The sequence below is a fragment of the Mustela erminea genome, chromosome 19 (genome assembly GCF_009829155.1).
Source record: "Mustela erminea isolate mMusErm1 chromosome 19, mMusErm1.Pri, whole genome shotgun sequence".
Taxonomy (NCBI): domain Eukaryota; kingdom Metazoa; phylum Chordata; class Mammalia; order Carnivora; family Mustelidae; genus Mustela; species Mustela erminea.
In genome coordinates, this window is record NC_045632.1 from 54,342,378 (window position 1) to 54,359,248 (window position 16,871).

The 16,871-nt window shown below is 57.0% G+C and overlaps 1 protein-coding gene, 1 long non-coding RNA gene and 1 pseudogene across 7 annotated transcripts in view; 1 reads left to right on the plus strand and 2 right to left on the minus strand.

Annotated features, from left to right (window-relative positions):
* Positions 1 to 16,871, plus strand: part of CMIP (c-Maf inducing protein) — a 224,486-nt gene that overhangs the window by 190,058 nt on the left and 17,557 nt on the right. For all 5 annotated transcript variants that reach the window (XM_032326250.1, XM_032326251.1, XM_032326254.1 and 2 more), the window contains 3 exons: positions 1,243 to 1,346; positions 2,914 to 3,018; positions 8,581 to 8,934. In XM_032326250.1, coding sequence (XP_032182141.1) covers positions 1,243 to 1,346; positions 2,914 to 3,018; positions 8,581 to 8,934 — 563 coding nt within the window. The remainder of the gene's footprint in view (positions 1 to 1,242; positions 1,347 to 2,913; positions 3,019 to 8,580; positions 8,935 to 16,871) is intronic.
* LOC116580162 lies at positions 5,469 to 15,669 on the minus strand. Of its 2 annotated transcripts, none has more exons than XR_004281527.1 (3): positions 15,502 to 15,669; positions 13,830 to 15,200; positions 5,469 to 6,385 (listed from the first exon to the last, which is right to left on the minus strand). It is a non-coding gene; the product is annotated as an uncharacterized LOC116580162 (long non-coding RNA). The 2 variants fall into 2 exon arrangements; XR_004281528.1 differs by having other exon boundaries at positions 13,830 to 15,070; positions 15,502 to 15,668.
* On the minus strand, positions 6,392 to 11,621 carry LOC116580160 (annotated as a pseudogene).

Sequence of the window (16,871 nt, forward strand, 5' to 3'; positions counted from 1 at the left end):
ACATACCACCTCCCACACCCCACATTTCTCATACATACACCCATCTCCTGTCAGACTCCGTGTCTCCCATACACATACACAACCTCCTCGCACACCCTACCTCTCTCACACACGTAACTTTCTACACCCCATGTCTCCCTCACACACATACTCCTCCCATACCCCACGTCTCTCACACACACACTCTTATACAACATCTTTTATACATCTCCTTCCACACACCATGTCTCTCTGGCACACACACACTCTCACATAGTCTCACATGTCTTATACACATCTTCTCCCACACCCCATGTCTGTCTGTCTGTCTCTCTCTCTCTCCGTCTCCTCTCACACGCACACAAACATACCTCCTCCCACACCCCACTTCTCTCACACACACACGCCATTACCTGTCCAGCCAGCCTTTTTCGAGCTTATCCATCTGTCTTCTCTGCTTTTTTGGTTCCATGTGCCATATGAGGGTAGCTTTTTCTACAACCAAAAGGACAAGGTCATCAAATGCTCCTTAAGTATTTTCTGGAACCAGTGGGGTGGCTGGGGTCAGCTGAGAAGCCCGTGACTGGGAGCCAGCTTCGCCCTGGGGCCATGTCTGGTTCTTGGACCTCCTTCCTGCCCTCTTGCTCGGGAGAAGGAACGGGCATCTTTTCATTGACAATGGTTGGGGACACTCAGAGTTACACTTGTCCAGGACTATGTTTGGCTCCTCCATACCCCCAACAAGTCCCAAAGCCCTCTTCCCAAATCGATGGCCCCAGACTGGACATCTGCCCCGGCCGTGCTGAGCGGCCTCAGGTGATAGCTCACAGAAAGCAGGCATCCAGAAACTCTGTGGGGCCTGTGGCATCTCTGGCTTCCCAGGGGTTGTGGGAGACCCAGCTCAACATGCGCAGGCCCCCTCCCCACTGAGCAGAAGGGACGCCCCAGCTGGTCTCTTTGCTGAGCACACCTTGGCGCATCGGTGCCGTGCCAGTGAGTTCGCTACAAGTGCCGGAACCCGTTCCGGGTCAGGACACATTTGTTGCTCTCCCCGGGCAGCCATCAAAGGGCATAAGCAGGAGCGTGACGAGGCCAGGTTCTTGAAGGGAAAACGTGTGCCTTCTAGAAAGTGGAGTTGGCTGGTTGTCTCCCCGTTGCCTTCCACACCAGCAGTTGTGAGCAGAGCACGGCCGCACCGCCCCTTCCGGGACCCCGGCCTCCCCTGTGGCCTGTCCCAGCTTCTCCCATCTGCTCTCTCTGCAGGACTTTGGGAAGTGCCCACGACTGAGGCTGTTTACTCAGGAGTACATCCTCGCCTTGAACGAGCTCAATGCGGGGATGGAAGTGGTGAAGAAGTTCATTCAGAGGTGGGTTTCCCAGCTGGACCCCCTCCCCACCTTGCCTGCCAGCCAGCTCTCCTCTCCAGCCCAGAAATACTTGCTCCTTTGATGCCCAGAGAGAGTCCACTTGTATTCAAAGGCCCCGAGCATCTCATCTTCTGGAGAACTGTCACCTGGGTCCTCCCAACCACACGTGGTCTGAGACACTTACTAGCTGTGTGACGTTGAACTGGTTGCTGTACCTCTCTGGTCCTGTTTACTCCCCTATCCACAGGGGTTGTTGCGTAATTAAACAAGAAGATACATGAGGAAGCCCCTAGCACAGTACCTGACACACAATAGGAACTCAGGAAATGGTACCAGTTCTAAATAATAGGGTTATTTCCACGGATCCCACACCTTACACCCCTTTGGTTTATGAGTGCTGAGCACGTCAGGAAACAAGCCCCCACTGGCCCCGGAGAGGCGTCAATAGGGACTAAACAGCCACCTCCCAAACTGGGGAAGAAGAAAGCAGACCTTCTAGTTCTTTCTTACTTCTGCTGTTTTGGAAGAGAGGGCTTGCTTTTTCTTGGATTTTTAAAGCCTCTCCCTGTGCCTCTGTCTCCTTATCTGGAAAATGAGAGCCATCGTACTCCCGTCCTCTGGTTAGTGTGCCGGTGTAGTGAGCTAATGCCCGTCAACGCTAGCAACTGTGTCCGTGGGCTGCACACGTCAGCGACCTCTCGTTTTTGAAGAAAATCAAAATAGCCTGTTTAAGCTGGTTTTGGAGCTTATGTGTTTCCCGAATAAACTCACCCGAAACTCACAAAGCATTTCTACATCCAAAGCAAGCATTTCTCCGCAGGAGCCCTGGTGACTTCAGGGTCCCTTTAAAGTACCCAGCTGTGGTTTGTCGAATTTTTTCAGGTTAGGTTTCTCTCATCCTCAACAGCCACAGTGACTTTCCAGGACTTATAGATATCATTCCCAGGCTCCAAACAGCCCGGGAGTCACAGTATTGGTCCCATTTTACAGGGGAGAAAACTGAGGCACAGAGCTAGCCATAATAAATAAGAGTAGCTCGCATTAAGGGAGGACTTAGCAAATGTGTCCCAGGTCCTGTGCTGGGCCAAGGTGACCATAATCAATTTTCTTTTAAAGCAGGCCACTTTTGAGACTAAAATGTGGTATTAGGAATCACTTCCAGAACCCGCAGGCATAAATACGACTGTCCCAGGCTATAGGACTACCATATGCTCTTTCCATGAATTAGAAACTGGGTCCTTACCATAACTCACTGAGGGAGGGAGCCACGTTCCCATTTTATAGCTAAGCAAATTGAGCATGGCAAGTTTAAGTAGTTTGCCAAGACCGCTGGTGTGGACTTAAACCTGGCACCCTGGATCTGCAGCCGCCGGCCTGGACCTTGGCTCTGTGCTGCCTGCACGTGGCAGAGCCAGGACCTAGATCCCAATGCAGCCAGATCCCCGGCAAAGAACTTGGAGCACCCTCCACCCCTGACCCTGACGGACGCCCCCCTGCCCTGCTGCCTCCCTGCGTCAGTGCCACTGCTGCCGCGGCCTGCTCACCCCTGTCCTCTGCTCTCTTCCAGCATGCACGGCCCCACGGGGCACTGCCCCCACCCCCGGGTCCTGCCCAACCTGGTGGCCGTGTGCCTGGCTGCCATCTACTCCTGCTATGAAGAGTTCATCAACAGGTCAGTCCCCGCGGCACCCAGGAGAGCCTGTGTGGGGGCCTGCTACCACCTCTGGATGGGGCCAGTGGGGGACAGTGAAGGGCCAGGTCCCCGCGGAGGGCGGCTCGTGCCTCGACTAGGCCAGGGAGGTGGAGTGGCGGCTGCTGGGACGGCCTCAAGTATGTTGGCCAATCCCATGAGCTTCCCAGTTGCCAACCCTAAGGTGGGTATGTCACTGGAAGAGCCAACACTGGGAATCTGCACTGGCAGCTATGAGGCTGTCGTGTCCCCCTGGCTTTAGCAGCAAGTGTTTGATTCTGAAGGTTTCTCCCCACCTGGCATGTGCCACACGTGGGGCTTGTGTGAGAGAGAGGACGAGTGCAGGGTGCGTGGGGGGTGTGAGCGTGTGCGTGTGTGTGTGTGTGCATGAGGACTAGCAGGAGGTTTTCTCCCTTTCCCCTTGTCTCCTTTGGCAGAATTTCCTTTTGCCCATGGTGCATGTGGATTTCTTGAGCGCCTGTGCGTGTCAGGCACGGTTTCGGGTGCTCCTGGGGGAGCTGGTCTCCAATATGCAGGATCAAGGCAAATGGGCAAAGGCTGAGATAACAAAATGGAGCCATATGCTAGAGCTTGGCCAGAAAGGGGCATGCAGGGCTGCTGCCTTGGGTCCTCCAGGGTCTGGGCGCAAGCAGCTTATTAAGGACATAACCCAAGGAAGCTCTGGGAGGGGACCCGAAAAGGGTGGACAGCCAGTAGAGTCTGATGACCACTGCAGGCACCTGCAGGTTCCCCACTGGGACCTCCCAGGAGACTGTGGAACATGTCTGAGTCATTCCCCTGAGGGATGGTGGCACTGGGGTATAGTTACTTACCAGCTTCCATTCTTTCCTGAGGTTCACTCCTGGGATGCAGGGTGACGCAGTTGCCACTAGTTTGCGTAAAACTTTATACAGTGACCTCTGGGGTCATTAGAGAGGATATGATGTGCAGGATCGGGGAGCATCTGCTGAAGCTCCCTGTGTGGTTGTTCAGGTGGTACACTGCACAACTCCCAGGGGAGCAAAATGTGTGTAGCTGGAGCTGGCGGCATAGCAGGAGTGTATTTCAGTCCTTAGAGAGAAGGCAGTGGAACATTCTGACACACAGAAAATCGTACAAATGAAGCTTCTAAACCGAATACTGTACTTTGAGGTCTTGCGGAAGGTGCCACAAAATTTTATTAAGGGCGTATTTTCTCACGACAGGACTTGAGAAGGGAGGATTACTCTTTTCAATGTCCTTAGCCCTAGATCCTGATACTCAGCAGGGACCTGTCCACTTCTGAGTCATTTCCCCGTTGAGTAGGTGATAGAACCCCTGGGGCCTCAACATGAAGACGTCATGCAGGCCACTCGCACACGCTTGTTCTGTGCCCTACAGCATGTTGTATTAGAGCAAAAGAAACAAAAAAAGAAACAAAAAAAGAAGGAGCAGAAGGTCAAAGGATAGCACTTGGCTCGTACAACCATCCCAGCATCCCTGTGGGCAGGGACGGTCCCTTGCCCTCGGAGCCAGTCCGCATGCATTTCTAACTCAGGCCACCCTAGGAGGCAGGGAAACTGTTCGGAGTGTCCCACATTCTCAGGCTCCCTTTCCTCCCGAGGCCGTGACTCATCTCGGCTTCCCGGGGCCCACTCGGTGGATGCCTGGCCTGGGATTAGGCAGGGACAGGAGCAGCGGCAGGAAACAGCACCTCCCAGAATTTTCTGTGTCCTCAAAGCCCTGGCCAGGTGCCCTGGAGCAGGTTTTCCTGACTCAGGAGCAGGAGGCAGAAGAACTCTGGAAACCCCTTTCCCAACACGCACCCCAGGAGGAGGGCAGAGGGGGAAAGAACGAGAGTTAGGAACTGTGCACACGGTTGTACAGACAGGGGCCTGGGGACACCGCAGCAGCTCTCATCCTCCTCGTCCTCTCAGTCCTCGTCTGGTGACAGCCCAGGACGTGCCAGGGGCCCCAGGCACAAGGGTCGCCGGCTAGATGGAGCCCGTTCCCTCCGGAGCGGACAGTGTAGCAGGAGATGGAGGATTAGCGAGGGAGCCAGCAAGGGGTTGCAGTGAGCTTTGGTCAGAGCCATCATTAACGGGGTCTGTGGCAAGGAATCTCAGCCCTGGCCGCCCATCCATCACCTGGGAAGGGTTTACAAGATCAGAACAGCAGCTAAGCACGCATGTGCCCTGTGACCAGCTGCTCGTAGCTTTGGGGACATTCATTCATCATGTACAGGAATGTTCTGGCAGCGTTATTTGTAACAGCCCCTAACTAAAATCTGCCTCCACTCCGATGTCCTCATGACAGGAGAGTGGATGGACAGTTGGGGTCTGTCCGTGCAAAGGAACACTATGGAGCAGCAGGAATGGATGAACTAGAACCACTAACAAACTGAATAAATTTCACAAAGGCAAAACGAGACAAAAGAAGCCAGACTCAAAAGATACTTGCAGTGTGATTCTTTTTCCTGGAATTTCAAGAACAGGCAAAAGGACTAGGTGTGGGGGGGGGGGGTGCAGAAGAACACCCCCCGCCTTTGAGGCGGGGTGTAGCTGAAAGGCATGAGAGCAGCCTCTGCGTTTCTTGAAATGTTCCCATCTTGATGTAGGTCAGTGGTTCTCAGCTGGGAGCTGTTTGGAGCCCCACAAGTGTTAGGCACTGTCTGGAGTCACACAAGGAAAGTTCACGAAGCTGAACTTGATTGTCCCGGGTGTGCTAGAGCCCTGTTGCATTTGGAAGCACATCCCTTCCCAACTCCATAGTCCATGATGGCACCTTAATAGTTCGGGTTCAGTTGTGGCAGCCGTATTCTCACCAAGGACACTGGCAAACGCTGCAGCCGGGGCTCCCGTTTTTCTGGCAAGTTCTTGTTGTGTCAGCATAACACTCCTTATATCTTAAAGAAAAAAAGGGGTGCCCAGGCCCCATCCACTGTAATTCTGATCTCATTGGGATGGCCCTGGCATTGTTTTTTGTTTTGTTTTGTTTTTGCTGGTTTTTTTTTTTTTTTTTTAAACTTCCCAGGCAAGTCAACTCTGTGGTCAGAGTTGAGAACTTCTGCCTCTGGGGGAGGTGAGGAAGGGATCCTTCAGAGAGGGGATATTTAAGTTGAGAGCTTAAGTTGGCCCTCAATAAGGCAAGAGGCAGAACAAGATGATCTAGGAAGCGAAAACAGCACGTGCAAAGGCCCAGAGGTGCAGATGGGGCTGGCGTTAGTCACCTTTTCCATCTCTGGTCCTTAAACACCTGCTTCGGAATCCCCAGGCTGCTGCAGACTGCTGGACACAGCATTTCCTGGATGGGCCCAGGAATTCTCCTTCTCTGCAGAGTGCACAGGCGATCTGCTCCTCCACAGAGGCCGCTGCAGGGAAGGAAGGGGGGGAAGCAGTATGGCCGAGAGAGCGGAGAGACCGATAGAGAAGCAAAGATGGAGTTGAGGAGGACAGCAGCCGTGCCAGGCCCTGGGGGGACTCAAGCTTCTCTTGCTGAGCTGCTCCTGGGGATCGTGTTAAAATGCAGATTCTGATTCAGCAGGCCTGGGGTTTCTGGTCGTGCTGGTGCCGCTGCTTGGGGACCACGCTGTGAGTGACGCAGCTGGCCCTGAGCTCCAGCTGTGGAGCATTCATTCCAAGAGCACTGGGGGTCACCGATAGATTTAAGTGACTACGACAGGACTTGAAGAGCTGTCAGTTTCCTGATTTCCCCCTGGCTGCTGCTACTCGGAGGAGGGCCTGGAGGGGGCAAGCGTGACCTTGGGTGATTGCAAGCAGGTGCCCAGGGTGGAGGCCTGGGAGGGCGAGAGCCACCCAGCCCCCTTGAGCCCAGAGTAGTTTCCTGTTAGTTCCTCCAGGAAGTCACCATAAGGGCTACACGCTGGGGGACCTTTGCGGGGCTCAAGTCCATCCCACCCCTGGTGGTCAGTCCCTGGAAGATAAACCCTGCGTCCTCCGGGACTGCCCACAGTGCTCTCGGTGAGTACATAATGTACTCACAGAAGAGCAGACAACTTGACCCAGGTTAGCCTAGCTCGCTGGAAAATCACCCGATCAGAGCCAAACAGCCTTGAAGATGCACTTCTAAATCCCAGCGAAGGCAAACAAAGGGCAATGGAGTGTTGAGTATTTGGGTAGCCAGCCACTTAGCTCTGAACCCGCCGATAGTTACACCGCCCCCTCTAGCCCCAGCCCAGACCACACACAGTTTTCCATCAGCTGTTGCATTCTCGGACTTTAGTTGATGGGTTTCGTTCTACCCCAGCGAAGTCTGAAGTGTATTTGTTAAACATCTTTGGTGGGCTCGGCGGAGGCCTGGCTTGTGGCGTGTGCCGGAGAAATTCGGGCCCTCCAGGTGCTTTGTATCCAAGATCCGTGCTCTACCCGGTCCTTGTGCACAAGGAGTGTGTGCATCTCTTTGCAAGCACAGGGCACATGTGCGTGGCACATTGAGGGCGGGCCTGGACGAGCAGCTGTTTGTGATCATGCTGTCGTGCTCATAGTCTCTTGGAACAGTGGACTCAACCTTGACTGCACACATAGGGAGCCTGGAGAGTTACTGGTATCTGGACCCCAACCCAGAGATTCTGATTGAATTGGGCTTCGGATACTGGTATCCAGCCAGGGGTGGAAAGCTCTGATTTGGGGATAGAAGTGTGGAGGTGGCAAGTAGAAGAAATCAGGGAAGACTTCATGGAGGAGGAGGAGGACCTGCACAGGATTATATGGGATCTTGGAAGCCGCTGTGGTGGTGAGAAGCCAGGGCTTTGTAGTCAGAAACCTAGTTTCAAATCCCAGCCCCGTCCGCTTACAGGCCATGTTTGACCTCTGAGAATGTCTTTGCTCACTGGTAACATGCAGATGGTAAAACCAGCCGTCCAGAGAGGTCTCAGTATCTGTGCAGTCTGTGATACCCCTTCGTGCTGTGCCACCCAGGAGCACCAGGGAAGGAAGCCCATTTCTGGGGTTGCCTTCACTCTAATGAGCCTCCCACTGAGTGAGGAGGTTCTTTAACCAGCCTCAAGGCCCTGACAAGTCCTGCTGTGGAGAGGCCTAATTTCATCGTTTGACCCGGCATTTCCCACACGATGCGGCCTCACTGATGCCATACATCCGTTCTCTCCGCGAACACCTGTTAACGAGTATCGTTCTTCCGGGCGGTTGAAAATGCTGTACCTGGGGGTTCAGCCAAGAGCAGGGGTGGGCAGGAGGGAGCCGCAGACTGCAGGAGGCTAGAATTCTGGGGTCTGGGATCCCTGGTGGGGAGCGGATGCTGAGCTTTCTCACCTGGCCAGGGATGGGGCAACAGAGGTGAGGCCTGGGCCTGCCCAGGGGGAGAGAAGGGCAGCGAGACTCCAGATGCAGCTGGAAAGGCACTTAGTAGGTCTCATAGACGGCCAGGGGAGGCCCTGCAGTGAAGGTGGCTGCCGAGGCCTCACGGGTAGCCCACGGCACCACCACTGGGCTCAGGGAGGCCCTCGGCACGGGGGAGCCCGCGGCCCGTGTGATGGCTCGGGGCCGTGTGCGGGCAGCCGTGCTCACACCGCTCTCCCTCTCCTGCCAGCCGCGACAACTCCCCCAGCCTGAAGGAGATCCGGAACGGCTGCCAGCAGCCCTGCGACCGGAAGCCCACCTTACCTCTGCGCCTTCTGCACCCCAGCCCGGACCTGGTGTCTCAGGAAGCCACGCTGTCCGAGGCGCGGCTCAAGTCGGTGGTCGTGGCCTCCAGTGAGATCCACGTGGAGGTGGAGCACACCAGCACTGCCAAGCCGGCGCTGACGGCCAGCGCGGGCAACGACAGCGAGCCCAACCTCATCGACTGCCTCATGGTCAGCCCCGCCTGCAGCACCATGAGCATCGAGCTGGGCCCCCAGGCCGACCGCACCCTCGGCTGCTACGTGGAAATCCTCAAGCTGCTGTGAGTGTCCCCTTGGCGGGCCCGTCCCCAGTCGGGCGGGAGAGTGGGGCTCGGCGGGGCAGCGTGGGCGTGCTAAGCACGTGTGCACACATGTGCAAGTGTGCATGTTTGAGGTGTGCGTAAACGCGACGGGCACCCAGGACGCAGATTCGGGACGTGAGGACACATGTTTGGGGTGTGTATGTCTGTGGACATAAGCTTGGTGTGTGATGGTGTGTGTGTGCATGGGGATGTACAGAGGGCTGCGTGTGTTCATGTGTGTGCATAAGCATGACCTAGATAGGTGTGTCCCTGAGGTTGAGAAGGTGTAGGTGAGCGTCTGCCTCCAGCCACCAGGATGGCCGTGAGCCCGTGGGCTCCCAGGTGTGTCTGTGAGTGTGTGAATGTCCTTACTTTCGGCAGAGGGGCTCACTCTGGGTTTGGGAGTGCATGTGTGTGTTCAAGGGCTTTGGCTGTGTGTGGGTGTGACAACACAGGTGTGGTTGCCCGAGTATGTGTGTGTCTGCATGTAGGAGGCTGCATGGATGTGGCTGTATGTGGGTTTTTCTCTGTGGGTCCATGTGTGTGTCTGGAGTGCCGCTTGCGTGTGTGTGCACACCAGTGTGTGTGTCTGGTGCTTGTGCTGCTTCTGTGCTTGAGCAGCTGGGAGTGCTCCCTCGGGGTGAGCGTTTGTGCACCAAGCTTGGAGCGTGTATGTGTGTCACTGAGTGTGCCCGTGCACATATGCTCGTGAGCCAGCACATGACTGTGTGTACTTGGTGTGCATTTCGCATCAAGTCCCAGTGCCCTCGCTCCCAGCCTTGCCCGGTGAGCAGGGACAGAGTGGAGCGTGCAGAAAAGCTCTGAGGAGACAAGAGACCCGGGTCGGCTGTGCTTGGTGCTGCCCTGCGCTTGGGGCTTCAGGCCCATGCGCCCACCACCCCCCAAGCCTCAGTCGTGTGCATCTTGAATGAAGGGATCTTACGATTTGGCTCTCGGGGGTCCTTCCAGTTGTACTACTCACACTTGAACCACTCGGACCCGTCTCAAACTCACATGTACCTGGTTCCTGGAGGCACCAACGAAGGGGCCCCCTTGGTCTGGAGTCCCCAGCAGGTGCCTCCCATCCTCACTCCCACAAGTCCTGCTCTTCAGATGGAGCTCTGTGCTCCTTGGGACCGAGTCTGGAACCCAGCATTTCCCGGCGTGGTCAGCGCTGGCTGCGGGCTCCTCAGAGGGGTTGTGGGCATGACTGTGTGGTCCTCTCCGACCAGTGCGGAAAGATGCCTGTCTACTGACGGGGCACTGGGGCCCCTCGATCCGGGGGGCACCTGGCTCCTGGGGCTGGTCAGTGTTGCTGGGCCGTTGCCAAGTCCCGGTTGTTGCCCAGCTCTGCCCGTCGGCTCTGCCTCTCTGGTGAACGTCGAGTTCTTGCCAAGCACACCCGGGGGCTGCAGGGTGGAGGCGCTGCACTCCTGGCAGCAGAGGCCGGGGGCACAGCCACATTGAGCCAGAGGACTTCCAAATTCTGCTCAGAGGGCATTGCTGAGAACGCATGTCAGTTTCTTTAAAGCCGGGGGCAGCCCCCGCTTTTTCCCGGGAGTGGTGATCAGCCCTCCCGGGGACAGGTCGGCCATCGCCCGCGTCTCGCCTTGACCCCTTACTTCCTCCAGCTGTTCCCCACAAACACCTGGAATTCCCAGGGCTTCTGCTGGCTCGGGCCGGACTCAGCTTTCTCATTAAGCACTAAGGATTTGCGTTTCAGCATGCAGTTGACACACATTTTTTCCCCTTCTTCATAAACATGCTCACAGATGCGGATTCTCTTCCCCCCGTCTTCTTCCAGACCTCCTGCCTGCTGCCAGGGCATGGGGGTGGTCAGGTGCCCCGTCCACAGCTGGCCACAGAGAGCCAGGATGCATTCCTAGCTGCTTTCCAGAGGAGCACCTCACCCCTGCCTGGGGCTCTCCACAAAGCAGGTTTATATCTGTGGAAGCCTTTTTCACCTTGGGGTCGGGGGAGGCTCGGCACAGTTCAGACTGGAGACATTTTTCCAGAGCCCAGCTGCCTGTTTGTGTCGATGGCCCACTTGAGGTCCTCAGACACAGTGGACCCACAAACCCTAGCAGCTCCAAGGGATGGTACTTTGGAAGAAGCAACAGATTCAGAGTCAGACTGCCAGGTCCTGGGCTATGGAGGCCAGGGCTGGCTTGTGGCCTTGAGTGAGTTCCTTGGTCCTCTCTGAGCCACGGCTGCCTCCAGGCATGAGCGTAAAATGGACATTCCCTGGGTACTCGGGCAGCGTAGATGCCTCGCAGGCACAGACACCAGGCAAGTGGGAGTTACTACACTTTCTGGTTACAACGGTGTTTCCTCTATTTTAAGATACCGTTGGGAGTGAGATGCCCCCTCGATTTAACAGCAGCACTTTGAGAGGAAAAAAGCCCCAATATGGCATTCCTTGCACGCGCAGATCACAAGAAGTATGTGTTGTCTGTGAATTGAGGTCGTGTGGCCACCTCCCTTAGCCTGCTGTATAACTGCGGGCAGTGTTCTTGGCTCCTGGGCCTCAGTTTTCTTGTCTGTACATGGGTGTCATGACATAGGGCCTTTCTCACCATAGGGCGCTCTCACCAGCTAGAACACTTGCCAGTGAGTATTACGTGTAAAAAGGAGAGAACAGAGGATCTAATACAGAATGGGAGGGAGCTCTTTTTTTTTTTTTTAAAGATTTTATTTATTTATTTGAGAGAGAGACAGTGAGAGAGAGCATGAGCGAGGAGAAGGTCAGAGGGAGAAGCAGACTCCCCATGGAGCTGGGAGCCCGATGCGGGACTCGATCCCGGGACTCTGGGATCATGACCTGAGCCGAAGGCAGTCGTCCAACCAACTGAGCCACCCAGGCGTCCTGGGAGGGAGCTCTTAACAGAGCCTTGTGAGGGCCAAAGAAACCCCACTTAGAGCAGGCACTGCTACTCCCCGAGAGTGTGGACAGCCCAGCCCATAGCCCCCAATTAGTTGCCTTCCCACAGGAAGGCCTGTGCATCACTGGAATCTGACGTCCTTGAAAAGTAACATAAGCCCCAGGAAGTTGCCCAGAGACGCTTAAAAAGGAAAACTCTTCCCAGCGCAGGCCAGCATCACTCTGTGAGGTCCACGCTGGGCGGTGCGAGGGAAAGAGTGGACTCGGACGCAAGACCGAGCGAGCAGGCTCGGCTCTGTGGGGTTTGGGAGTCTACCTCTCTACCTCTTAACCTGCGAGGAAGTGTGCCGCTCGCACCTGTCTTCTCCTTTACCAAACGCTTGCCGCACGCAGACACCGTGCCTGGTCCTGTGCCCAGTGAGGGGGCCCGACCGCTCTCTCGCTCTCAGTCCTGCTGCATCTGAGCAGCGCCAGCTAGGAAAACCGGGGACATCGCCCGCTTGGTGGGATGGAAGAAGGGAGGATGCCGGCCCCTGGGAGGCCACCAGCAAGGGGACGGGCTTCTGTCCAGGAAGAGAAAAGAGCAGCCATCATGAGCGAGCAGTGGTCACATCCCATCTTCTGACCAGCTCAAATCCGGCGACTTGATCTTTTTGAAAGAGGTCTTGTTGGGCTGGAGGCGAGTTGGAAGACACCTCATCCCTCAGGGGCCCTCAGGGAAGATGCAGACAAGACTTGGGGTCGTCCTAAAGACTGGGCAGTGTAAGTGGAACGTAGGAGGCGAGTGTCTGCGTCGCCCAGGACAGCACTGCTCAGTCAGGAACTGTTCCGGCCGGATGCCGCGCCCGTGAACACGGAGGCTTGGTGCCGGGAGCTGCGGGGATTGTTCAGGGGCTTGGAAACGCTGTCCCACTAGGAACGGCTGAAACAGCTTTCAAGGGCTGAGAGTTGGAGAGGGAGGGTGGCTGGGCCGGAGGGACAGGACAAGTCCCAGTGCACTGCTGGAGTCTGACACCTCCCATCCCAGGGGCCACCGCTTTGTACCCTCTGGCTGGTGGCCTGAGAGGCCTGGGGTTCGGGTTGAGTGCTGGTGTGGGAGAGCTGTCAGGGCCCGGCCTGCCCGACCCAGGCCAGTGTGCTGGGGACCTGTGGCTTCTCAAGGCTCGCACAGCGCACCTGCCCTCTGCCCAGGGCGTCAGCTGCCGTTCTGTGGGTAGGATGGGCTTTCCCCCCGCCCCGGCACCATGCAGAAGTGCTGGAAGTCAGGAGGAAACCAGGTGCTGGGAGGAAGCGACTTGTCCCCGGGACGGCTTAGAACCCTGGTTCAGGCAGCAGCTGTCAAGTTGGCTCACGGTTCCGCCGGGCGCACATTGTGTGTCTGCCGTGCCAAAGCAGCGTCTAGCTGCCCCAGGCCCTAGGAACCACCCTGTCCCCATTTCCTGTGTCCACCCCCTCACCTGCCCAGGTTGTCTCCGGTGTTACCCACGCCCACCACAGCAGCAGAAAGGCAGTTCTCAGCCGTCTGGCTTCTGAACCCCCCGTGAAGTGCGTGTGAGGTTGAAGACCTGGGCCTCATGCTCACCAAGACCAGCTTGCCCTCGATTAGCTCTGTGACCTTGGGCAGCTCCCCTGACCTCACTGGGCAGTCGAGGAAGTTCTAGAGCCAGCTAGCCCTATTCATGGGAGGACTGCATGTCAGGTGGCGGATGCCTGCAGCTCATCAGAGGCCTTTGGGATACTCAGGGGACCTTAGCTCCCTTTCCTCCATGAGCACAGGGAAGGCCTGGCCCCCTCCTGCCCTGGAGCTGGGCGGGCAGGCCTCCCCCACCTCATCACCATCCCTCTTCCGTCCCAGGCCAGCCTGGTCCAGCAGCCCTGCGGCTGGCACCGCTCTCCACATGCTCATGGCAGGTGTTCTGCTGGCCACCGGCGTCCCACACCCCGTCTCTTGGGCTTGGCTAGCCGCTGGGGACCCACCCTCTGCCCAGCATACCTGTGCACCCCAGACCGGTCAGCCCGGGCATTGGGAGCAGGACCAGGAGCTGACTGCCGACTTGAAACTGGGCCCGGCTGAGGCAGGAAAGGAGGTCCACTGTCCTCTTCCACTTCGTGCCTGTGTCCCCCATTCGCAGTCCTATGTGAGCTGCCAAGAAGGAGGAGGCCGAGCTCGAGGCCGGGGAGCCCGAGCTTAGTACCCAGGGAATGCAGACGACCCGCGCTCTTCTACAGACTGGGCTCGTCGATGTCCCCTTCTGCTCAGGAGTGAACTCAGGCCAGGCCGTGCCGCGGTCCTGAAGGCCAGCATGTGCCTGTCACAGCCCCAGCTCCGTGCCTTCTGACAGCCACTGATGAGTGCTTTAAAGTCCCCTCAGAGTTTGCTGTACTTAATGGCATTTCTACACGGAATGTGTTTTGTTCTTTTAAAGCCAAGAGAAACTAGTAAGTGCCTTTTTCAACAGAGGGAGGTGGCCTCCTGTGCAGGCGGGAGCAGGAAATGTGACGTCATGCTGTTGAGTGAATAGGACCGCAGACACCGGTTCCTGGGTTCCCGCCCCAGCTCCTCCTGGCTGTGTGACCCTGGGCCAGCGCTCACCCTGAGAGTTTTCCCATCTGTAGAATGGGGATGGCCAGCGCGTCCAGCTCAGCAGGTTTCTCGGAAGGTCCCGGAGCGGGTCCCCGTGTGCGTTTGGAATAGCCCCTGTTCATAACGAGCTCTGTCTATCGAGTTCGCTCCTGTTACTTCTAGATTTGCAGGAAACCATTTGCTGGAAAATTTTAGATTTGCTGGAGTCAGACAGGTGAGGGCTGTTGTGGGTCGGGGTTTAGAGAGAAGACAAGCTTGCCACAAAAATCAGTGACTCACGCCCCCCAAAAAGCAGCCCACAGGTATGGGGTCACAAGGGGTCTTCGTATCCTGATGTGCAGCAGACGGGCCTGTGGGCTCTCTGGGCCCGGCCACCTGGCACTTGGCTTCGGATCCTGGCTCCCCGCTTCCCAGATGTCTGAACACAGGTGGGGCCTCAGTGTCCCCTGTGAGGCAGGTGTGATGCCCTTGAGTGCCAGTCCTGAGGCGTCCACCAGCAAGTTTGTGCCTAGAGCGCAACCTCACGAGTGCTTAGCTGACCTGCACAGCCGACACCGTTAGGACCTCGGTCAGGCCCCCAGACACCTCTGGGAATTCTTTCCCGCAGCGGGAGCTGGCTTCTGAAGGCTGCCACTTTCTCACTGGTGTGTCTGCAGGAAGGTGGGGCAGGAAAGGGCTGTCACCAGAGGGCTGTGTAAACGGTACGTTGTCGGCGGGGGCGCCTACTGGTTCCTGGGGATCAGAAGGTCTCGACTGTCTTTTGGTGTAGAGACATGTGGCCTGTAAACAGATACACAGCATATTGGGAGGACCATGAGGGACCCACGTCGAGAAAGCTCCTCAGGCCGGGGGTGCAGAGGAGCACCTGCAGATGGTGGTTAGAAGCTTGAGAAACACCAGATCCTAAGTGGAAAAGAGCCCCAGGGCCACAGGCCCCTAATTCGGGTTTGGATCCTTTCCCTGCCCTGGCCAGTCCAGGCCCATCGGGCCCCTCCTGTGGACAACGCCAGGTATCAGTAGAGGTCCGACTGTAGCCCCCCTCCCCCCAAACAGAGACCCTTGGAATGAAGGGTTCAGATACCTGCTTCTGCCAGAACCCAGCCTCTGCCCAAACCAAGGCAGGATCCAGGTCAGACGGCACGCTCGAGTGCGCAGCTGAGGACACACGCTCTACCACTTGTCAACATCCCCTTCCACTTGGGAGTGAGCGCCAGGCCCTGGCTGCGTCTCTCTGACATGTGCTGGGGCTGCCGCTCAACAGGCCTCTTCCGGGAGCCAGCCACCTGCCTGGCCCGGTGCCCAGCCCAACAGGTGCAGAGATAAGGCGCGGCGCCTCCCGGGGCTGCAGCGGGCAGGGTGTGTACACACCTGGGCACCCGGAAGTCTTCAGCGTAGGAAGGGCCGCTGCGGTGGCCTCCCTGCTGGGTAGGGTTAAAGCACTGGGACTGCAGAGGTACCTGGCTGGCGTCGGGCAGTCAGTGAGAACTGGCTACCTCTGGGTTCGCTTTCCAACACAATCCCCCAAACCAGAGACATCGGGGAACCCAGATCTGGGGCCGTACCCAGTATAGGCACTGGGTGGGGCAAGAAGAGGTCACGGCCCCAGAAGCCCCCGAGGTCAAATTCAGAGGACCAGCTGGTGATTTGTACAAATATGAAACACTGGTGGGCCTTGTTTTCCTCCTGCAGAATGGGTTGTCAGAATTCGGGGCCTCGTGGGGCATCTGGGGGTTTTTACAGGGGCACGTGTGAGTGTTCTAGTGCCTGGTCAAGGCCCGTCTGTCTGCAGGCTGAGGCGCTGCCGTGCCTCACGTGTTCCTGCCCTTGCCCCTCCTGGCTCCTCCTTGGGGGCAGGATGGGGGCCCTGCCGATGGCACAGCAGCCCCTGGGAGCTGTCACTTCCCTTCCTGGGACCTCTTTCTGCAGCACAGCCCTGCGGTCACCTGGCCTGTAACAGACTCAAGGTGGTCAGTCCGCTCTGGTGGTCTCAGCGGCCCCGGCACGCAGGGGGCTCAGCACGGTGCGGCTCTCGTAGTCGTTCATGCCAGTGTCCCTGTTCTCGAACGGTCTGTCCCAGGCCAGGGTGTGGGCAGGACCCTCTAGTGCCTGGTCCCACCGGAGGCCTCCATGGCCGTCCGTCAGAGCCAGTGAGAGTCAAGCCTGGATTGGATTCGTCACCCGCCACGGCTGTGGTAGCTTGCACAGTTGACTTCTCTGTGCCTCGGTTTCCCTATCTATTGAGTGAAGCCGATCTTAGTTACTTCAGTGTGAAGAGTAAGCGAACAGAGCCAAAGCCCGGGCGTTGCGCAGCTCTGTCCCAGCTACTAGGTTTTGTTCCATTAGGATTATTCTCCCCATGGCTATTATTGTCATTTGCAGGGACTGTTTGGTTAAAACGCTGTTATCTGGACATAGGAGGAGAAGCATCTCATAAATAGGGCGGGTTGACCC